Genomic DNA, 23,492 nt, shown 5'->3' on the forward strand with positions numbered 1-23,492 from the left:
GAAATTCTCACCATCACCCTAACCCTCACCCCTTGCTGCCATGGAAGATATGTGACCATTAACCCAATTATCTGTTAACATTTTCACAAAATAGGAAAACTGTGCCAAGAAACTAACCACAAACATGCTTCAGACACATACTTTCTCATGGAGTCGTAGCTGTCACTTTTCTGTTTTCGCCATCCAAACTAGGTGTGCTTTTTTTTATTTTATTTTTGAGAGAGAGAGAGAGAGAGATTGAGAGAGAGAGAGAGAGAGAGTGCGAGCTGGAGAGGGGCAGAGACAGAGGGAGACAGAATGCAAAGCAGGCTCCAGGCTCTGAGCCGTCAGCATAAAGCCCGATGCGGGGCTCGAACTGACAGACCGTGAGATCATGAACTGAGCCGAAGTCGGACACCCAACCGACTGAGGCACGCAGGCGCCCCTAAGTGTGCTTCATTTAAAATCACGTCTTCCCCAAGTGTACTACCATGGTACAGAATGAAGCCATAACACAACAGTGAAAGAAAACACATGATTCTAATAAAGAAAAGGTTTATTTTTAAAGATTTTTGGAAAACATGTAGTCAAGAATTTCAATCCCACACAGGAAACACAAGCCATGCCAAGAAGGCTGAAGTGCCTGAACGAGGTTTATTGATAGCCTTTGTATTTACCCAATGTGTATCTACTCATGAAAATCTTGGTTTCAAACTTCTGGCATTAATTCCCTGAAAGGTCCAGACTGGCAAAAGCATTCTTACATACACAGTTGATTTTTACACCGCATCCTTGATATTTATAAATTTGACATTTGCTGTGTACGTGTCTGTGGCTTTACTACTTTCAAGACACAAATCACACACAGAAATACATACTCCTCAGAACATAAAAGTCCACAGCTGTCTAGAACGTGGTTTACAATACAGAGGTTACAGGCCACACAGACTATACATAATCCATCTGTCGGGGAACAGACAGCAGTGCATCATCCTGGACCCTGGGGAGGGGCACTTCGGCCCGGGAAAACCCATTTACAATTCTTCTCTACGTGTATAAGATAAACACCAAACTATTTCACATATATTACATCTATATATATATTTTTAACCAAATTCTGGTTTAAGTATCGCAAACAGACAACATGTAAATACGAACACAAATGTTAGCAAAGGTCTAACCTACGTAGGGAAAAACATGTCTTATGAACGGTGAAGAGGCTTTACAGTCTAGCGTGAAGGCAAATGTGATTTAAAAAATAAATAAAACCCATGTACAATTATAGGAAAAGAACTTAGTCAAGCCACCCAGTGTGACAGATTTCACAAATATGCATTTGACCTTATGCTCCGAATGTCCGTGGATCGCAGAGATCAGTACACTCCGGTCAGCGTGATGTCGGCACAGATGTGCGCACCACTAAGTGATGTCAAGTCCTCAAGTAAACGTAAACTGGGCGCTTCTGAGACAGCGATGCCCAGCCTTCCGTTAGAAGCCAGGTTGAGAACAACTGTGAAGTCACTGTCTTTATAAAAAATTACATTTCCAGATCTAGGGCAACAGACATATTTTCCCAGCTCTGCGTGCACACAGTATCCTGTAGAAAATGATTAAATTACTTAAAAAAGAAGAGAAGTTTAAGAATAAATAAATAAATAAATAAATAAATAAGCAGAACTCAGTTCAGCTGGTGAAACCACAAAGACACACTCAAGCTCAGCAACACCGGATAAAATCAGTCATAAAATCTGGATGATTGATCCCACAGCAGCACTCTGAGTTTGGGTCTATTGTTAACATTTGATACCACTGTTTTCTTCTTTGGGCACAAAAAGCAAGTTTGAAAAGAACCAATGTTTTGGAACTTGGTAAACACAGAAACCTGTCAACACAAAGGGCCTAGAGAAGGTAGAACCCACAAGCCCCTGGGGTTAGACTGTTATTCTAATGCAATGGAGCTACTAAGATACATACATTTGTTATTAAGAAAAATTAGAAAACGAACACATCTTCTTCTCCAGAATTATAAAAGATAAAATCTGTTAATCATTAATGTGATTACAGAAAAGTAGCCAACTGAAGGAAAAAAGAAAAAACAGCACAGGTTGTTGTGACGTTGTCTGCAATGTATTTCCTGCAGCCTTAATGCTTCCCACCTGTTTTGAGGACCGAGCACATCCGTGCCCTAGACACCCATGAACATACTCAAGGTTGCGTCAACGGTCATCCCCACCGTTGGAGTGAAAGTAAGGCAGCTCACTGCGCACAACGCTCGTTTCATTCTCGAGTATTTTCTTTAAGGGATTATCTGACACTGGTTCTTCTAAAGGTAAGAAAAGGCGTCAGGAAGATATCCCTTGAATCATTTTGGAATCCCAGAAAGACATCTGGCAGTTTGATACTTTTATTCCTCCTCCCCCATCACAAAGTTCTCTCTTTTAAAACTACAATGGACAACCCACATCCAATCTAATTACATTTATTTAAAATAAGGGAGCGCTTTTCAATAACGTTCCCCCCATCCAGAGAACTAAAAGGGTTAGGGGAGCTCAGCGCCAGTAATTACGAGGCTGACACCATAAAGTGCTAACGTGGACACAGGTGCGTCACACCCAGAAAAGATTTACACACTTGCAAACTTGCACTTTCACTTTTTCTAAGCAACACAGGTTCCTTTCAACTTCAGTCTTCGTAGGTTACCTTGAGTGGGAGACGGTCACCAAAGCGGTCTCTGCAGGCAGACGTCGGAGTTTCATCAGAACAAAAAGCAAACACCCTTCTCAAGAGATGCTCTCCCTTCTGAGAAAACCTTCTCCTATGCGCTTTATGTTTATCAGATTATGTTTACCGAAATGATACCACTGAATGGAGATTCTACAGGAAAACCAAGAACGAACTAAAGACAGGAAGGTCGAGAGGAGAGCACTTTCCTTCCCCACAGCACGGGCCCGGGCGACCCCTCGGGGACAGCAGGCACAGCATCAGCTCTGCCTCGGTGCCCTGTTCCCACAGACTTACTTCTCCCTGTAATAGAGCAAGTAGTATTTCAGGGGGTCTGGCAGAGGGAGGCTCAGGACCTTCTCCCGTAGGAAGTTCACCGGTGGGGCTGGCTTGGCTTCGGGCGGGGGGGCTCTGTCCTCCTCCCGCGACTCCTCTTCCAAGTCCTCGCAGCTGTTGTCGTCAGAGGGGCTGGAAATCCGACTGGCAAAAACCTCTTTGTCCAAAAAGACGATCGTTTCCATTCGACGGCGGCGCACTCTCCTTCGTTTCACCCCCGGAGTGTTCTTTAGTCCGTTTCCGCTGCTGCTCACCGTTTCCTGACGAATGACCTTTTTAATGGTGCCCCGGATGGCGATGCGAGCCAGGTCCTGGAGGCTCCGCACGGCCAGCGGCGCTGCGGAGCAAAGGAGGAGACGTGTCAACCTTGTCTGAGAGTGACCGGGACAGCACAGAGCCCTAACCCTGGGAAGTCTTCACGTCACTGTCATTCACTGGCGTATTCACAGAACAGGCACGAGAGAGCGTTCCTGGCAAAGTCAATTAGTTAGTGCTCTAGTGTGCATGCATGTGGTCCTTCTCAAAAGATATTTTCAAATACATCGACCCTGAACTTACAGAAGCAAGATCGAGATTGTTTGGCTATTCAGTCAGAAGCAAGGGAAAACCCTGGGCTACGGTGTTTTGCTTCCTGGACAGCCAGGTTCATTATTCTATTTACGTATTCATTCGTGGGTTCTAGCTCATCCAGTGGAAACACAGAGGATGTAGGGCTCCAGAATTCTTTTGTCTATCTTAATATTTTCACAGTACTTTACAAATTGAGTATTAGTTCCTCTTTTTTGATTTAAGCAGAGAACAGCAAATCCAAACGTTTTTAGTAAGTACAAAAACTCCAAAGCATACTGAGGAAAAACAGAATCTGGTGATTAACGCAGGCTCAATTTAATGCTCAATTTAACGCAGGCAGTACGCACATGGCAACAGGAGAGCTTTTTTCTCAAAGGGAGAGGAATGAGGGGCTGTGTGTTTAAGTACATTATACTGAAAGGCAGCGTCACTTTTTTCCCTCCAGTACCTAGCTTCTGCCAAAAGAGATGGCCCCCTACAATCTAGGGGGGCTCTTAGATTGTCTGTAACATCTATCACCCAAATCAGAGAGGCCTGCACACAATTCCGTGCGAGGCTCACTGTTCCACAGGAGCCCTGGAAAGTGCTCTTGCTGGAGGCTCTCAGCACCTTCTCCCCTTTGTCCACACCAGGCTTCCTCTCCTGCTCAACTGTCCCCTCTCTCGTCCGGGACAGGCTCCAGCACTTGCCCCACTCCGCAACACCGAAATCACGACCTTCCGTTCAGCGCGTCCTGCCTTTCCTTCCCTTCCCTTCCCTCTTCACGGGCTGTTGCCACTCAGTCTGCTGAACGGACTCCTTCACAGGTCACCAGACCTCCAGGACTCACATTCTGGCTTCCCTGGCTCCCCCCCCCCGCCCCCCCCGAGGCGCCCACTTGCAGGGAACTAACTAGGCCCAAGCCTCTCCTGTGAGCTCCCTCCTCCACCCAGGCCAGTGGTGTTCCCTGATTCCCACCACTTCCCCCTCTCCGTGTGCCTATCGATCTCTGTTTCGGCATCCATTCTGTGGCTTCGAGTAACAAAGACTGGGCAACGGCTCCTAGGGCTCTGCTCCAGTCCTGACTGGGGTCCCAAGCCTCCCACAGACCCCCATCTACAACAGATGCCGGACACCTCAGGCTCCACATCCTTCCTCAGAAAGGCCCTGTGTGCCTGCCCCTGAGTCCCTTCTACTCTAGAGGCCACGGTCTCCCTCGACACAACTTTACGAGTCCAGAAAACTCCAGCCCAGCAAGAGGCAGTTACAAACAACTGGGTTGTTCGCTTCAGGAACCCTAAGCATCACGTGATTACCCGTCATCCAGCATTTGCTCTGAAGCGCTAGCCTCAAAGCTGGCATCTCAGGGTGCCCTCCATGTTGGCACAACTTTTTTTGAATTTTTTTACTGTTTACTTATTTTGTGAGAGAGAGACAGACAGAATATGAGCAGGGGAGGGGCAGAGAGAGACACAGAATCGGAAGCAGGCTGCAGGCTCCAGGCTCCGAGCTGTCAGCACAGAGCCCGACGCGGGGCTCGAACTCACGGACCGTGAGATCATGACTTGCGCCAAAGTCGAACACTTAACCGACTGAGCCACCCAGACGCCCCCGTGTCACCACAACTCTTACCCAGATCGGATCAAGCCCTCACACCAAGAGACTTGTCTTCAACACCCCGCCCCTGCCCCCCCCCCCCACCCCGGGTCCCATAGATACTCCAACTATGCCCTCACCTCTGGTGCTACTCAGGTAGCATTCTGGAAGGGAGTGCTCCGGCCAACTGTGAGCAATGTTAGCTTATCCTGGTGGGATTTTCAGAGAGCCTGCATGTGACAAAATCACCCTGCAGCCGGCCACAAGGGTAATCAAGAAGGCAGATGCCCCACATCCCTTAGTTCTACTATCTGGTGGCTCGCCACAGCCCACATGATAAACTCAGGTCTAACCTACGTACTGGGCTGGCGTCTCCTGTACACCCTCACTCAGACCACACCAGGGAGTGGGCATGTGGGAAGTCCACATCGGCCTCTGCTCATGCTTTTTCTCCCTTTCTTCTCTCTTCAGAGAATTCATTTTCACCCAGAAAGACCAAGCACAAAGAAAGGTCCCATCCTCTGTGAAACCCTCCCTGGCCCCTCTCAGGCACTGTCTATATTCTACTGTTGTTTGTTACATTTCAAGGACCACATCTATGGCATGTGACCTCCACTTAGCAGAGACAAAGGCGGAGCATTACTGTTCGATAAACGATTCCTCACAAATAAAAAATAAAAAAATCCTGCAAGGAATTTGCCAACACATGTATTACCTTTGGGTGGTAAGATCATGGTTACTATTTTTCCTTTTTGTACATTTTCCGAATTTTCTAAATGATCGGAATGCAGAAACCATGCTGAATAGTTTTATTTTAAATAAGTCATTTGCAATTCTCACTGCTATGTAAATTTGTTTAAACTAGAAAACAGTATTTGGATGAACGCCAGCCCCGATGTTTGCTCCTTCTGGGTCTACATCCTGAAGGAGTTGCAGGCACAGGCCTAGTCAAGTCAATGCTCCTCAGCAAGCCTCCCACCACACACCAGCCAGCCGGCTGAGACGTGTGCCCATGAGGTGGGCCCAAGGAGGACAAGGTCCCATGACTCAGCAAGAGCCCTCTGGCTCGACGGTACTGGGAACACACTCTCTCTGGAAGAGCTTTCCACGTAGCAGAATTAACTCCCTTTTGTGGGAGTCTTCTGCTTCCAATGGCATGACCAGAAATAACTCCTGTGGATTTAAAAGAAGGCCAAAATAACCTAAAACAGGCTAAAAACAGATCATGATTTTTACAATACGTAAAAAACCATTTGTAAAACTGTAAGGCTTCAGAATCCTCTTTAATATTAAAAGCCTCCTTAAAATTTTTCTTTCTCTTCAAATTCTAACGAGATTTTTTAAAAGATCTGAAAGGTAAGTGAAGATCTTTGTACTTACGTAACTGGACAAGTCTTGATTTTCCTGTCTCTGAATGACAGGGCTGGATCAGAGGAGCAAAAGAAACAGCCAGAATCTTTTTGGTTTCCCAAGCAGAAGGACCAGTTCGTGTTATCTTAGTCAACTATCCCAAAGAGAAAATGAGAATATTCAAAAAATTTGGCTACTGTTAGTTTATATTTAATCATTCCTACACGTAAACTAAAAAAACACAGATACGCTAACAATGAAAGAACCTGACATCAGGGGCCCCTAATGTGATGTGGCAGGAAGTACACAGTACTTATTAAAATCTTTGCAAATATGTTTCGCCTGAATATGTTCAAAGCTTCTAGACCGAATTTCTGTTAACAAGAAATACATACGTTAGAGAAAAGAAGTCAAAGGATAACAAGAAGAGACAATCAGATGAGATGACTTCCCAGGGCTGTCTGCGAGAGTCCCTGTTGGGGGCAAAAGTAGGGCAGAGGGGGGGTGGGGAACATCCTAAAGTCAAAGTCATTACAGACACTCATGACCACCTATAATGCTTCAGTTTAGACTGGATACCAGGCTGTTGTTTCCAGAACAGAAACAATAAAAAGACTTTCTTGCAACATGACCACACACAAAACAAAAGCTACTGTTACAGTTTTGCCAGGACTTCCTTGAAGGGACCATGCCACCTTGGGTATGTTGGAGCTTCTCCTCACTACGGTGTTTATGTAAATTTCTATGTGACATCACCACCAAAACACACAGATTTGCAGTGAATCGCAGTCTTAGAAGCACAGGAAGAGCCTAATTAGACCACGTGGCCCTCCTGTGTGTTCTGTGTAACCAGTTTCTAACGACCCAAACAGGTGACAGTACTATTTTTGCCCAGCTTTGGCATGCTGAGATTATATGCTCTCTTGTCTAAAAATATCTAAGCCAGCAAAGCTTCTGAAAACTAAGATTCTATGTCATGAATCTGGGAACTGAAAGCATTAAGTGGCCATGTACTGGGTAAACAGGTCGCTCACATTCCTGTACCCCAGCATAAACTTCTTCTTCAAAAACTTTTTTTCAAGGAGAAATTCCAGTTATGCTAAACACCAAACATTTAAATATAATCCGTCAATAATGTGTGAACCCTTCAGGAAAACTGTAAATCCATATTCTACATTCCAGACGAGGAGACAGATACTGAAAATATGTCCATAATCCTCAAATTATTCAACATGTAACACAATTCCAATAAAAGGTCTGAAGTATTTCTGTGATGCAACAAAGATTTCTAAAATAAGTAAAGATGTACTTAAAACAATATTCTGAGAAAGAAGAGCAAAAATGGGGACATCCAGCCCTGCCACATACAACAATCTACTAGCAATGACAGCAACAGCAGGTGGGACTGTTAGCAAGGGGACGGATGGCTCCTCTCCTCTGCTGCTGACAGCGAAGCTGCTGGAAAGGCAGCTGGCCAAAGTCAAAACACAGAGTCTCCAATCAAGCACCCGGAAGAGGTCATGGGTATAGACAAAGACTAAGAACATCCACAAACATGGATATGCACAGCCTCGTCACAGCGGCACTGCTTGGAAACAGCAAGAAGCTAGAAAGAACCGAACTGGCCATCAAAAAATCACATTCTCATATGCCACCAAGAAACATTTTGAAATGAACAAAATAAGGACAAAAAAGAATTTCTACTTATATTGAGCACCAAATACCTAAAATGAACAATAAATGATGTATAAAACTTACAAACTATCAACTCCCATTTCATATGTCTGGATAGGGATGGAAAAAAAGTGTGCATATCTTCACGTATGAAAAATTGTGTTTGCTTATATAGTTTTTGCATAAACACATAAACTAAAAACAAACAAAATGGTTACCTACAGGTGAAGTAGAGGGAACACAGAGGGGAAAAAAATTCTGTGAGTATTCATTACTTAAACTTTGGAATCTTATAAATGTTTTACCAAGTTACAAAACCTAAAACGGCAATCCCTAAAAACTGAAAACAAATGAGCTGTGAGTCAGGCTGATGGTATAACCTCACAGGAAAGCATTATTTCCAGTGACTTTAAAACATGTTAATTTCTACATCCCTAGTGTAATATAAGGGCCAAAGAAGCTCCCCACCCCCCAAGCCCCCGCCCACATCTTGACCCAGTTTCAGAAATCAAATTCTTGGTGCCGATGCTGTGGATAAACAAGGAGCCGCGTAGTCGAGGACTGGGACTTTCAAGCATGGCAGACCGAAGAAGTCAGAAAAACCCTCTCACCCTGACTTCAAGATGGAAGTACCAATATAAATCCATGGTGTATTTTATGTCCAAAAAAACCAAACCAACAAAAAACATAAGATTGTGTGTGTGTGTGTGTGTGTGTGTGTGTGTGAACTTCCTAGCTCCAGAGTTCCACCGAAAAACTCGCCCAGCATCAAAGATTCCCACAAAGGCCCCACCTGTGTTCTCTAAACACCAATTCCCACTGAACTTAAAATTAACAGAGATCCTCAGAAATGGCTAGCTCCAACTTTGTTGTAAGAAATATACATATGTATACAAAGTGGGTGTGGAACATCTTTTCTTACCAGAAAGTAACAAAACTATCACAGACTACTGAAATTGTATCCAAGCCCAGGAGCCAAGCTGGAGAGGTCCCCACGGGCCAAGACAGGACATGTTAAGCTTCATTGAGAATGGTGGCACGATTAAGATATTAAGTATGTTTATATCCATTAATTCACACCGACACTAAAAACCAAATAAAATCTTACCAGTCACCACCTTCAGCAGATGCTGGAGAACCAGATTATTGAGGAAACTAGTAAACAAAAGTCAAGAATCAGAATGTATCAGCCTCTCCCTCCACAGTGTGCCTAGGGTAACCAAATAAATGATGAGGGTGTTTCTCCTTAAGTATTCCAGGTACTATGAAGTTGCAGGATACAAAATCAATGTACAGAAATTCGCCGCATTTCTAAAAACTAATAACAATGAAGCAGAAAGAGAAATTAAGAAAATGATCCCATTTATAATTGCACCAAAAATAATGAAATATCTAGGAATAAACTTAACCAAGGTAGTGAAAGGCTTGTACTCTGAAAACTATAAAACACTGATGAAAGTAACTGAAGGTGACACAAAGACACAAAATGGATTAAGGAGTTAAACACGAGACCTGAAACCATAAAAATCCTAGAAGAGAGCACAGATGGTAACGTCTCTGATGTGGGCCACAGCAACTTCTTTCTAGATACATGTCCTGAGACAAGGGAAACAAAAGCAAAAATAAACTGTTGGCACTACATGGAAACAAAAAGCTTCTGCACACGGAAGGAAACAACCAACAAAACTAAAAGACAACCTACTGAATGGGAGAAGATAGTATTTGCAAATGACATTACTCAACCATGAAGAAGAATGAGATCTGGCCAAGTCAGAGAAAGACAAATACCATGATTTCGCTCATATCTGGAATTTAAGAAACGAAACAAATGAACAAGGAAGGGGGTGGGGAGGATATAAAACAGGCTGTTCGAGAACAAACTCATGGTCTCCAGAGGGGAAGTGGGTGGGGGACGGAGGAAACCGGTGAAAGGGATGAAGAGTACACTTATCTCAGGGAGCACTGGGTGACGTATGGAACCACTGAATCACTGTATCATACACCTGAAACTAATGTAACACTGTTACGTTAACTATATTAGAATGAAAATTAAAAAGAAAAAAGTGGGGCGCCTGGGTGGCTCAGTCGGTCGAGTGTCCGACTTCGGCTTGGGTCATGATCTCACAGCTCGTGAGTTTGAGTCCCGCATTGGGCTCTGTGCGGATGGCTCGGAGCCTGGAGCCTGTTCGGATTCTGTGTCTCCCTCTCTCTGCCCCTCCCCCGTTCACGCTCTATCTCAAAAATAAACAAACATTAAAAAATAATAAAAAAAAAAAAAAAAGAAAGAAAAAAGTATTCGAGGTACTAAATGATGAGAAATGATGGAAGCAGAATTTACCATCCTGTATCCCTTAATGAAATAGTGGATCAGGACCACATTTGCACTGCTGGCATCGGGTATGATGTGAGTGTATATGGACATACACTGTAATACCTGGTAAGTATTCTCGCACCCTCCCTCCCCACCAAAAGTTGAGTCAAACTGCAAACTAAGCAAGTCTTTGGATCCAATTAGCAATTTACAGCGAACACAGAGAAGAGAAGAAATATGTAAGATACCACCACAGAGATATGTAATCTCCAAATCCAGGCTGTAGGAAACTCTATAAGACAAATGCAAGGATAAAGTTAAAAAAAAAAAAAAAAAAAAAAAAAAAAAAAAGTTATAGATAAGAAACACTTTAGACATATATCAACCAGGGGTGCCTGGCTGGCTCAGCCGGTGAAGCATGCGACTCTTGATCTCAGGGTTGTGAGTTCAAGCCCCATGTCGGGTGCAGAGATTACTTAAAACTAAAATCTTTAAAAAGGAGAGAGCAAGATATCAACCAAATGCAAGACACAAATCAAATGTTTCTCACAAATTCCATCAGCATTGTAAGTTGATTTTTGCCTCCAGAAAAGTTACTGATACCACAGGTCTGGGAACTCTGCTGTTTGAACTGCTCTGCTGGAGAACACAACGCTCTGTACGTGGCCCAAAGCTGATAAACGGATCTGGAGCACATTCAAATATATCTTACAAACGCACAGTATGAAAACATAATTGTCTTGTTGAATTATGATGCTGCACACGTGAAACTAATACATCAATTACATCTCAATAAAAAAAGGAGGGCAAGAGGGAATTTGGAGGAGCAACAGAAAATGTTCTATACGTTGTTTGCGTTGTATGCTACCTCTGTCGTCACTTGTCAAAATTCAATGGATTATACAGTTAAAATTGTTCAGTTTTATTCTATGTGAATTGAACCTTAATAAAACTGACAAAATTAAAAAAAAAGATATAATCAAATTAAACCCTATTCAAATAAACCATTCAAATAAATTCTGAGATAATCAGGAAAATCTGAACACCAGCTGACCATCCGAAAACACTAAGAATTACTTGATCGTAATTTCAGGAATTACTGAATCCTACACTAACAGCACTTGGGGTGGGATTGTAAGCAGTTTTTCTTAATTATCATATCTTCTGGATTTTCTACAATGAATGATTACTTTTTAAACAAAATAAATGCTAACATTTTAAAATTGCAGAAAATCACACAAAAATGCACGATCTCCCATTTTTATCATTTCCATTTTTCCTACTTCTTTGTGATGGAGACATTCTTCCTTAGGACCAACTCAAGTTTGATTAATCTTGCTCATTTCTTACAATCTGTTTGCCTCAGTGCAGCACAATATCCACAGCACACAGAAACATGACCAAATAGCAGACTTAGACAAGGTTCATACTAAGGAAGAGACTCCTGTAGAATGCTCACTGTCACAGAACCAAACAATCAGACTAACAATCAGAATTACGGAAGTAATTTTTACGTGTGAGCCTAACAACAGAATAAGCATACTAGAATAACTGTGGAGGAGGGAAGGGAGGTGGGAGAGAGGAAGGAAAACAGGAGGAGGCAGAGGGATGTGAGCGCAGGGCTTACAGTGCAGGCTCCAGGGTGCCTTCCTGGGTCTGCCCTGGCCCCAGCTAGGCTGCTTTTATGCCCTGTCCCTGCCTGGGTCCTCATCTGTGAAATGGATGGAATTGTTGAGGGATACAAGGAAAAATGTATGTAAACTTCCCGGAACAGAACTTGGCCCATAGTTAAACACGTCAGTTATGAAAGGGATCTGACCTTCTCCTCCAGTGGCATGACAAGGATGCCCCCTACTTTGAGAAGACTCTTCATGTATTCTTCATGCTCTTTCTGCACACCAGCCCCACAGTACACACGATCGTACTGAGAACAATCTGGAGAAATCTCCAGGCAATTGCCAATAACAAAGGAAGGTTCACAGAAGTCAAATCTAGAAGCAAAAAATGTTTTCTGTAACTGAACTGATCACATTACAAGTCTACAGAGTAAATCTATGTTAACCACGGATTAGTTTTTCATTGAACAACCCTATAGTGAGGTAATGCAATTCACAGAGCCAGAAGCTAGAAGACAGACTTCCAAAAAGAATTATACTCTTAATTAACAGAATCCAAGAAATTCCAAACAAAATATTATGGAAGTGAATGCCATAAGCACGATCCAAGCTTAAATCATCCAACCTCCATTCATCACAGTCTTTGTTCCGTTTTTATAGACTACCTTATTTAGGATCTACTAAAAACGAGTAAAATGAAAGAAAAATACATTTGGTGTTTCTAAAAATGGTAAACTCTAAAATAAGAACTTTAATGCCTTATTTAAAAATGGCAAGAGGTAATTATATATACTACTTAAAGACAAATGCAACAATTCTGTTCTAGAAACTATTAGATGAAAACGTTATCTGTGTCAGAAACACAAAAATTGAGCAAAATGAATATTCTATTTCCTTTCTCTTATTATGTTGGTGAAAAATCAGTCTTGCCCTGGTATCATAGTTTAAAAAAAAAAAAAAAAAAAAAAAAAACCTAAAGCCCTCAAAACCACAAAATATTTACAAAACAACTAGAACAGGGGGTGCCTGAGTGGCTCAGTCAGTTAAGAGCCGGACTTCGGCTCAGGTCATGATCTCACGGTTTGAGTCAAACCCCACGTCGGGCTCTGTGCTGACAGCTCAGAGCCTGGAGCCTGCTTCAGATTCTGTGTCTCCCTCTCTCTCTGCCCCTCCCCTGCTCACACTCTGTCTCTCAAAACTGAATAAACGTTAAAAGAAAAAAAATTTTTTTAAACAAAAAATAATTAGAACAGCTATACATATACCCCTGATTCTCCTGCCAAAGTTGAATCACATTTGCTGGTATCCGAACACTAATAAACTCGTTTCTGTCAACGAATCAAAAGTTTAAATTGTAATTCACACACCAACCCAAGGCTAGTTAGTATCTGATCTTACTTGTCAAAGCTGTCACTGGTTCGAATGAAGAAGTCCAGCTTCTGCTTTGCATATTCTATTACATCTGAATGGAGTTCAACCCCGTGGTTCACACCAAAAGGACCTAAAAGGTTTCAGAATAAGAAAACTTTTAGAACTAGGGCAAAAATTCTTACTCTTTATTTCTATTTTTTCAATTGCAATGCACCAGATTCAGCACGTATAATTACATGAAGAAATTTGCAAGGTTTTGAGGTCTTGCCACATTATTGGACCTAAATCAAAAAGCTAATCTTTAAATATGCAGGGTAGACTATGCTCGCCACGTTGTAAATACTCGTTTCTTTGACATTACTAACTCCACACCTTTCCAAAGCCTGGGCCTCCCTGCTCTCAATCATTTGAAGATGTAAAAAAAACAAAAACAAAAACAAAAAAAACAACAAGATCTGCAACCAGGAATTCAAGATCTCACTAATGAATTGAAGAAGAAAAATGTATTTCCAAATGAAACCGGACACAGGCCTATTTGCCGTAAGAGGTCGCCCTACTCAGACATGAAAATTTTAATAATCCTCACAAATAGGTTTTGATCATCATTAAAACAAAACTATAACCAAGTCACAATGAAACATTTTTTTTATACCAAAGGAAAATTGTCAGTAATTGGAAATAAAGCTGTAAGAAAAGGTGGACGCCCACTTAACGATAAAGTTTTTGCCTCCGTATCGAACTGCCTCCAGATGAAATCCACGGACACAGACAGCTAGGGGAGTCTCTGTTGTGGGAATCCATTTATAGGAAGGTCAGCAACGGGCAACACTCATCTGGGATCACGGAGGGCCAAAGAGTGCTCTCCTTTCTGGAGGGGGAGGGGCAGCATGACAGCCACCGGGTGCCGATTCTATTCGGAACTTTGTGCTTGCAGGAACGTGAATACTTACGTACAGGTTCACCAAGCCCCACACCTCACACCCGTCTGTGTACCAGAGGTAAGTCACACTGCCATTATTAAAAGCCTCCGTGTGAAAACCAACGGCGCACGTAATACCTTATTCACTAGGCAGATATACTGAAGTCACAGTGCAGCACCGAACACCACAATCCAACAGAAATCCGGGAAAATCAGCAACCATCCGCACACCCGTACCGTTACATTTTGCCACCTGGGCTTCCCTGGTCCCCTGACGGCACTACGGCCATCCCAAGCCAAGGCTTCCCTCTCCTCCACCTGGACAACTTACCTGCGACTCTCTTCTCTCAACACCTGTCATACACACAGCTGCGGCCAAAACATCCTCTCATTAAAACACACCTTACTTGAGAAGTCGCATTTTCACTCTTTACAACATCAAATCCAAATTATCTAACTTCAAGACCCTCTGCCCAGTCGCTGACTTCCACCCCCACTGCTCTCAGGCTGGCAGCATTGTACCGGAATCCAAGAAAACCTTTCTCTACCTTCCCAGTCGTCCTAGTTTCATCCGCCCCTCTGTCAACACCTATTAAGTAGCTCATTCTAGTAACACATAGGGGACATAGTTCCCAAGAAGCTTAACACCAAACACAGTGTTAATCCATAGCTCCTGACCCACCCCAATACCAAGACGATTGAGAGGGGAGGGGGGACACAGAGCAACAGTCAGGACGACACATCAAGGGCGTGGCACTACACCCAGACCACAAGGCCCCTGATGAGGGCCCTGCACTCCCTAATCACACCGCACTTTCGGGTCAGTGGGACAGGAATGCGGCAGAAAGGGCAGAAAGGGCAGAAAGTTCAGGGCCAGGTGGAAGGGCAGCTGAGGCCAAAGACGTCAGATGAAACACTCCAGACCTCACACCTGCAAGTACTGGGTGGCCAGCATGGCCTTCAGCTCTCGAGCGATGTGCTTGAAGCAACCCTAAAGGCCGGATGAGCTGGAGAGAGGCCCAGGACACGTGCTGTCGGGACAGAGGTATCGGTCCAGTGCACGCAGCCTCCTCCCTGCAGATCCAAGATGTCTGTGCAGCAAAGGAAACTCTGCAGTCACCTCCCTCAGATACATCCAAGCAGTACACAGTGTCCTCTACACCCCCCAAAACTCCCCCCCCCCCCTTCAGGTCTCTCTCTCCCCACTGCGACATCTAGTTACATTCCCAGCAAACGGGGGACTCAGAGAACACAAGCCATTTCTTTATGACTTCTAGGGAACGTCCAGTGCAACAGGTCACCTCAGGCTTACCATATGCCCTCTTTTCCTGAGGCTCTTAGTTATTTTCAATGGCGTTTCTAACCTAGTCAACATGATACCCCATCCCCCTCTCCGCCAAATATCGTATCATCCTTAGCTCCCCCATTTTCTGCTCCACTGAAGGGAACTGCCCTTCATAATACCAGAATGACACATAACCCGGGGTCCTGTGCAAAGCAGTTTAAATCCAAGACAAAGTGCGTGCAAAAATCATTCAGCTTTAAAGAACAAAACAAGGGGCGCCTAGGTGGCTCGGTCAGTTAAGGGTCAGACTTGCTCAGGTCACGATCTCAAAGTTCACGACTTCATGCTGTCAGCACAGAGCGCTTCACCACCGCCCGCCCCACTCACATGCTCTCTCAAAAATAAACAAACATTAAAAAAGGAAAAAAACAAAAACAAAAACAAAAAACCACATTTAAAAATTTGAAGATACCAATCTATAGCCTGAAGTCAAATGATCAGTCTCAAAACATCACCAAATTCCCAAGCCTATAAACTTACAAAGATACCAAAAATCTTGGGGTGCCGGGGTGGCTCGGTTGGTTACGCATCTGAGTCCGGCTCAGGTCATGATCTCACAGTTTGTGAGTTCAAGCCCCACGTCAGGCTCCATGATGACAGCAGAGTCTGCTTCGGATCCTCGGTTCCCCCCACTCCGCTCTCAAAAATAAATAAACATTAAAAAAAAAAAAAACCAAAAAACAAAAATTTCATTCCATACCCCTGAATACCAACTGTTACTGCTAAGATTGTCTGTAACAACCGCAAAGAAACAATGTTGTGGCCTGCAGGGCAATGGCTCTCGCCTGAAATCTCCAACTAAGAATCTCACACCAGTTTGACCAAGAGGTGTGTGCGCAAAAAGAAAAAAAAAGAGGTGTGTGCGCACAGGCACGTTCCTGATATTCCTTAGCGGGTCTCGTCACGACGCCTGGCACCTGGGGCCTGTGGTCCAGATGCCACCCTCCAGCCCCAGCCCCTCTTCACAGCAATCTTTTAAAGCGAGGTTAGCTCTCGCTACTCATTCCACCTCACTCAGAGTGAAAAAACCGACACCTGAGCCCTCAACTGTCAGCCAGCCCTGTTGTTTCAACAACAAAAATGCCGATTCCCATGTGCAGTCTCACAACTTGTTTGGAGAAAGAGGCAAAATGTCTTCAAATAAGATAACTTGTCCTTCCCGTCCCTGGAATTTATTTACAAAGAAAAACCTACAGGTATTAACTCTTTTAGCATTAAAACAAAGCAAAGCAAGACTGCTTGGAACGATTTTAACTTCCAGGGAACTTTAAACTTAATTAGTCTCAGTTTACAGACAGAGAGACAAGGCAGGCTTGTGACTGTGTGACTGTGTCAATCAGGAAATCACTGTAAGGTCCCACTGGAATTCTCTAGGTCCTGTGCTGTCCAGAAGGAGGGTGCGCTGAACGGACTGCGGAGCTTCAGGTGGGAGGGGATGGGAACAGGAGGGGTCCCCGCAGAAAACTCAAAGGCCTCCCTCCACCAGCCCGGCCAATGGCTGTGCGTCAACCATCCCGGGGAGCGGGGGGGGGGCAGTGCTCAGAAGGCCAAGTGCCGGGAGACAAGGCCCCACACTCTCGCCAGGTTTACCTAGAATGAGCCCCACCATGGAGCTGAGGTAGCCAGTGCCGCTGCCCAGGTTCAAGAAGGAGAGGCCTGGCTGCAGGTCCAGAGCTTCCATGACTTCTGAGTAGATGCACGGGGCTGAGAGGTGGATGTTTCCATGCTTCCACGCCAGGTCTTTATACGCATTTTCTTTAAATTCTTCCAGATAATAGTCTGCGCGGTCGACAGCTCGGAAAGCCTGCTCCACCAGCTCAGTCCGGATGTACTGTGCTTCCTTCAAATTGTCTATCAGTTCATCGTTGTCCTCACCGGCACTCACAGCACCTCCCATCGTCAAGACCACACTCAGGCAATACTGCAACGGAAAAAGTTTCCAAAGAGCTGTTTCCGGAACAGGTAAAAGCCCAACAGAGTTTCCAATAACACGCCAATTTCGCATTCTAAAATAATACACGTGGAATGTATTTTGTCGGTACCCACCCACCACCCCCCCCCCCGCAAGGATGCCAAATTCAGAAGGTTAAAAACGAACCAAAAGTTATGTATGAAATTCCATTGTATCCATCCAGAAGTAAGTTTGTAGTTCATAATATCGAATGAATCCAAATGACCCTGAGGTACCTAAAACATATTTGACCACTGAGAAACATCATTTAAGTATGAATTCGATACTTCAGCACAAATTGTCAATCTACAAAGTCAGCTACTTAGGACTGAAGTTATCCTGAATATAGATCTGCCCTAACAGGGACACAAGACAAAGTCACTGAATATAAACACAAAAGAACACAGATATGTCTAAAAAAAAAAAATCATGCTAATACCAGCTTCTCTTTGAATATTTCAAGTGTTGTAGATCACTTTTGGTAAATCATTCTTTAAAAGCAAAAAAGAATGAAATTAAGGTGAACAACAAATACTACAGTTACTCATTCTTATTTGAAATTAAAATTTAACTGGTGTCCTATTTTTATCTGACAACTCTACACCCCCACATACACAGAAACATCAAGGCAAGCGATCCATTCAGTCTGTTCTTTCGGATATCTGGATGTACAAATTCCAGGCAAAAACACCACTAACAAAACTCTCTCACCCGACTGGACGAATGGTGACATTTTATCGTAACAAGTACAAAATCTGTTTCCAGGCTACAGCTGCCACTAGAAGTCCCACACCCCCTCTGGCAGTGGATGCTCGGCAACCTCTCCACCTCGGACCAACAGAAGGTCCGCTGCTTACTTTCCTCCCAGCTGCCTTCGAGAAGACAAAAGCGTGACCCCCTACATACCATGTTCCTCCATCTAATTCAGGGATAACATTCTCCCAGCTGAGGAGGTCTTACTTTTCCTAAACCACAAAAAATATCTTCTCCAATTTTATACTTACTCCACGTAACTATTTTGAAAAGAATGACTTTACGTCACATAAAATGGTAACGTTTTACAAAACATCTGACATAAAACTGTTGGGAAAAACAGAAACCACCAGACTGCGCAAAGACACATTCTCCACATCATTCTCCGCATCAGGACAACTTCCTGATACTATATCATAATTTATGATCACAAGGTTTATCCTCACCTCCCCCCCCCCCCCCCAGTCGTCTGCATTTCTAACAGCAGAACGACAACCATCAGAAGTAGAGACTCCACGCACACGCACACTGCTGGCGACCGCGCCGGGAGAGGTTTTCCAGGAATAAAAACAAGTGACCACACAACGAATCGTCCGCTTCTCACAACACATACACAAAATATGTAAAACATGGGGCTTAGCACAAACGCTCTTCCATTTATGGTTGGGATCATTCGTCTTCATCAAGATTTTAGAGCTGAAGGTCATACTTTCCAAAGCACTGGGGTGGTCCAATTACTAGACTTTCACCCCATTTCAACTCGTTTCAGAGCCACTGTTAGGGTTAGGGTCCACAGCCAGCAAAGTCAGCTGCAGGGAGAGTGCTAATGAGGTCATGCTTAATCTTGGATAAGCCACTTAGTGCTGAGGCGACAGTCTACACCTCTAGTCTGGGGCAGTCATCTGAAAATTTAGGTCACTGCTTAAAAGTGGAGTTGCATTTGCTGCTTAAAGGTCTATTTAGGAAAAGGCCTGGAAACCACATATACTCCACGGTGACTCTAACCCTGCATACAATGTTCTATCATTCTACCTCAGTATCATCATTCTATCTCCAGAAAGCAAAAACTATATATTGGGTATATTTTATTTTCCACTAAGTAATCTATCATTTATTTTCAACTTCTCCTCACTTTGAAAGTATGCAAAAGCTAGCCTTTTACTAAAAAGAGCTACAACTTTTTACAGGTACCACCTGCCAGCCACTGGAGCTCCTTTTGGTTTCACAACATGATGAGGCAAATTGAGCAGCTACTTTGCTCATGATCACACACCAGTGTGTGAGAAGAAGGCCAGAATTCAAACTCAGGACTGTCTAGCCAAAGGCCTACGTTTGTCACCCCACACCAAAAGCGGCTTTTAAAACTTCTCAAGGGAGAAACATTCTTTAACACAAAACACATTGGTAATCTTTGCCCCAGATGACAGACTAAAAACTATGGGGTAACCCTACCTGTTGTCACCGGTAGGATGCATGGGACCATCTATATAGGGTTAGATACTGCTAACCTGCCTCCCTCACACTGGATACAATCACTGCTTATTACTGACCACCCACGTGACTTGCAATTCTCAACGTAATTCACTACTCTGGGGTAAATGGCCAACAGGACAACCTTACTCTCCTAGTGCTCCTTCCAAAATCAACTGCCTGTGGACAGCGAGGAAGATGGTTCAAGCAGCAGCAGGCATGGGAAGGTCTCGTGACTGACAACCAAGGAGGCTATAGCTGGGTCAACACAGCTGCACAGCTGTGATGGGGGCTCAGGATTCCAGTCTACACTGGGTCTGTCAGACTACACATGGAGAGTCGTGTTCCAACCTGAATATCCCTTCTTAAGGGAAATATGGACACGGTAATGTCATACGCAAAATGAGCGAAGGAAAAGGACCCTGCAGTGTAAGCCGTGAGAGGTTTTTCTTGTCTGTAATGCCAGTGCCTAAGTTTAGATTGGTGAGGAATAAACATTTTGCCTCCTGCCACTCAATGAGGTAGAACCAGGACACCTCCTCCCAGAGTATCCTCTATTTGAGATCAGCTCTTAGTTGATTTTGATGAGACCTTTTGGGCCACTTATCTTTTCTCTTCCCAGGCTTTAAGTTTGGTTGTAAACTCCCCAATAAAGATCAAGCCTCAGAAACCCCTAGGCCCTCACCCTCGACTCCAATAAAAGCAGAACCCAGGCCTGTGCTCCCTCAATCTCTCTCTTCACAGCCTCCCACTTCACTGTGCGGCCCCAGGTATGCTACAAAATTTCCAGGCTCTGTAAGTAATAAACCTTTGTTTTTTTCAAAGTTTCCTGATGGTTATTACTGAAAGGTGTCTTACAATCATAATAACCACAAGGGCCAGTCCAACCGCGTTGGTTATTAATAGGCTGAGACCAGCAGAAAACAGACCTAAAACCACACCTCCTGTTGGCGGAATAATGAAAGAAACACAGATTTCTCATCTTGAAAACTAAAACTCTCGAAAGGAATACATACAGAGGGATTTTCTTCAAATACTTGAAAGGCTGCCACATATACAATATTCACGGACCGATAACTGGGGCAGAACACATCAGATGGAGATCATTTCTACTGAACACACAGAAAAGCTTTCTAACAACTAGATTCCAAGTACTGCACTGTTCTCAGAACCTGGAGAGCCTCTCACCCCCAGAGACATCCCAGGCTAGGTACAGCTGAGGGGGGTCCAAGAGGTCAAGGCACTGACCCCATCACCTCAGAGGTCCCCTCTCATTCCACCTGTAAGGCTCTACTTCACCCAAGCAGAGCCACAAGTTGGGAGTTGTTTATAGGAACCTGACTTCACTAATTCTTGAAGGACGGTCTACTCAACACCCAAAACAGAGTTGTTTACTTCAGCCACCCCTCTGCCAAAAAAGAAAGAAGAAAACCATTACAGGTTTGTGACGAACAAAGGGGAAAGACAGAGATGTAGATAGCTTTTTTGAGGACAACACTCGAGCAAACATCCACCTGAGAGGCACATCCCATGGAAGAAAACAAAACTCGGGCACCCCAAGCAAGTTCTCCCTCCCCAGCTACAGACCTTCTTCAGATGCCTTGAAGTCCCAGGGCTCTGTGCCAATTCTAGCATCCCCAAGGCTTGGAAAGGCCAACCAACCATGTCACAGACTATCACCTCCTTTTTTTTCTTTTTAAAGATTTAATTTTAAGTAATCTCTACACCCATGCTCAACTGACTGAGCCAGCCAGACGCCCCTAGACGATCACCTTCTGAAAAGCTCCAAGGTAGAATCTGTTTTAAACCCTGATAAACCTTGACTTGCCTTAGAACTACAAGCGCTTGCTGCTTAGTAAACTAGGGACAGATTAGATTGCACGTCTGTAGAGTCAAGCAAATCCAAGCGCGCCAGCAACGGGCACTGGGAGACCTCCGGGAAGCCCTGGAACGCTGGAGGGCGAACCGCAAGGCTCACCCCGAGACAACCCCCCCCCCCCCCACCCGCCCACCCGCCCGGGCAGCGGAGCAGGGGAATGAAGGGACCTGGGCTCCTTGGAGGGGAGGTGCCGGGTCGGGTTGGGGGATGGAGGAAGAGATGTGGGAGGGGGAACCCCGGGGAGGGGAACGCTGGTTGGGGGGAGGAGGAGACACCCCGCGGAGGGGCGGGGGGGAGTCGCCGGAGGAGCGGGGAGAGGGGAGACAGGAAGGGAAGACGGCCGGGGAGGCGGGGAGAGGATAGGAGAACGCCGGAGCGGAGAGGGACGCCACCCGGAGGAGGGGTCCAGGCGCTCGGGGCCGGGAGCCAGGAGGGGAGACAGAGAGGAGGGAGGGGCCGGGGGGAGACGCCGCCGCCCGCCGCAGGCCGCAGGCCGGGCCAAGGGCGGCGGCGGCGGTGGCGGCGGCTCTACCTCCGGGCTCGGCCGGCCCGCGAGATCAGGCCGCCTGGGCCGCGACCAGCAGCTCCTCGGGCGCCCCTCGCCCGTCCGCGGCCCGGCTGCGCTGCCCCGACCTCTGCCGCCGTAAACATCAGCCGCCCCACCGCGCCTGTGCGCGCAACGGCCCGACTGCGCGTGCGCCCCCGCCTGGCGCTTAAAGGGGCGACGGCGAGGCTGGTGGGCCCAGGCACGGTCTCCGCCGGAAGACTTTCCGACCGACCGCAGACTGACCTCGAGGCGCGTGCGAGGCAGGAGAGAGACGCAGGGCCTGAAGATATTGGGGAGGGGTCGGTCAAAGGACAGCTGCAGGTGAGGACAAAGGACAGTGCAGGTCCGCGCTCCACCATGCAGGGACCCAGCAAGGAAGGGCTAACCGGTGAAGAAGAAATGAAAACGCTGTGTGATGCACAGTAACTCGAGGCGGTGACTACTCTTGCTTGGGCGACACGGAAGGGACATTGGAGCAAAGGTCTGCAGGACAAGAAGGATCCAGCTGTGCCAACAGAGGGGCCGATGGCTGCAGATCGGGGAAAGCAGACGTGGACAGGAGCCACCTGCCGTGCCCACACCTGAGAGGAGGCCACAGCGGGCCCCCGGCCCACCCACCCCTACTCCTCTTGAGTAGGCTGCCAACTCCCACACCTGCACCTGGGCAAACCCTTCACCTCTTTTCTGGGCCTCCGCAGAGAAACGCAGAGTTGGAACAGACCCCATGTAAGTTCTGTCCCACAAAGTGAACCGTGAACCCGTACATTCTCATGTTGTGGAGCTGGTTTACATAGCAATCTCCATAACAGACAACTGAAGACATCCCAAATGACACAAAGACCCAGCACAGTAGATTCTCAAGAAATGAAAGTTACTGTCATAAGGTTTTCATTCCTAGAGGATGATGGAGTTTGGGCAAGGGGGCACACTGGTCAAATTTCTTTGGGTCCTTCGAGGCAAAGAGAACTGTTTTTGAGTAATATGAATAGGAGTGACATCAAAGGGAACATTATGCCAATATGAACTTCCCACTGCACTGGAGGAAGGAGGAGGAAGCTGCCCCTAGGAAAGCGTGCTGGATGACAGGAGAGTGTGGTTGCAGACCCTGCAGACCTGGAGGAGTCA

General features: G+C 45.4%; 1 protein-coding gene across 5 annotated transcripts; it reads right to left on the reverse strand.

Annotated features, from left to right (window-relative positions):
* Nucleotides 1-517: 517 nt before the first annotated feature.
* PCMTD2 (protein-L-isoaspartate (D-aspartate) O-methyltransferase domain containing 2) lies at nt 518-22,492 on the reverse strand. Of its 5 annotated transcripts, XR_006200315.1 has the most exons (8): nt 22,353-22,492; nt 17,866-17,954; nt 17,358-17,688; nt 13,531-13,633; nt 12,336-12,507; nt 6,562-6,685; nt 5,322-5,411; nt 3,316-3,373 (listed from the first exon to the last, which is right to left on the reverse strand). XR_006200315.1 is itself a non-coding variant. In XM_042930350.1 (7 exons), the coding sequence occupies exons 3-7, from the start codon at nt 17,662-17,664 to the stop codon at nt 2,994-2,996; spliced, it is 1,086 nt and encodes a 361-aa protein (XP_042786284.1). In that variant the 5' UTR covers nt 17,665-17,688; nt 17,866-17,954; nt 22,353-22,492; the 3' UTR covers nt 518-2,993. The 5 variants fall into 5 exon arrangements, 4 of the variants coding, with proteins under 4 accessions (XP_042786284.1, XP_042786286.1, XP_042786285.1 ...); XM_042930350.1 differs by lacking the exon at nt 5,322-5,411 and having other exon boundaries at nt 518-3,373; XM_042930352.1 differs by lacking the exons at nt 5,322-5,411; nt 17,866-17,954 and adding an exon at nt 21,770-21,894 and having other exon boundaries at nt 518-3,373.
* Nucleotides 22,493-23,492: the final 1,000 nt, after the last annotated feature.

The sequence above is a fragment of the Panthera leo genome, chromosome A3 (genome assembly GCF_018350215.1).
Source record: "Panthera leo isolate Ple1 chromosome A3, P.leo_Ple1_pat1.1, whole genome shotgun sequence".
Taxonomy (NCBI): Eukaryota; Metazoa; Chordata; class Mammalia; order Carnivora; family Felidae; genus Panthera; species Panthera leo.

What these genes read in the sequence shown, in the direction of transcription:
- PCMTD2 (XM_042930351.1), bottom strand. Translation starts at nt 17,664, where the DNA reads ATGGGAGGTGCTGTGAGTGCCGGTGAGGACAACGATGAACTGATAGAC. An exon ending in CATGGTGGGGCTCATTCTAG is followed by an intron (nt 13,634 to 17,357) that starts GTAAACCTGGCG and finishes GAAACCTTTTAG; the next exon opens with GTCCTTTTGGTGTGAACCAC. An exon ending in TCATGCCACTGGAGGAGAAG is followed by an intron (nt 6,686 to 12,335) that starts GTCAGATCCCTT and finishes TCTTTGGGATAG; the next exon opens with TTGACTAAGATAACACGAAC.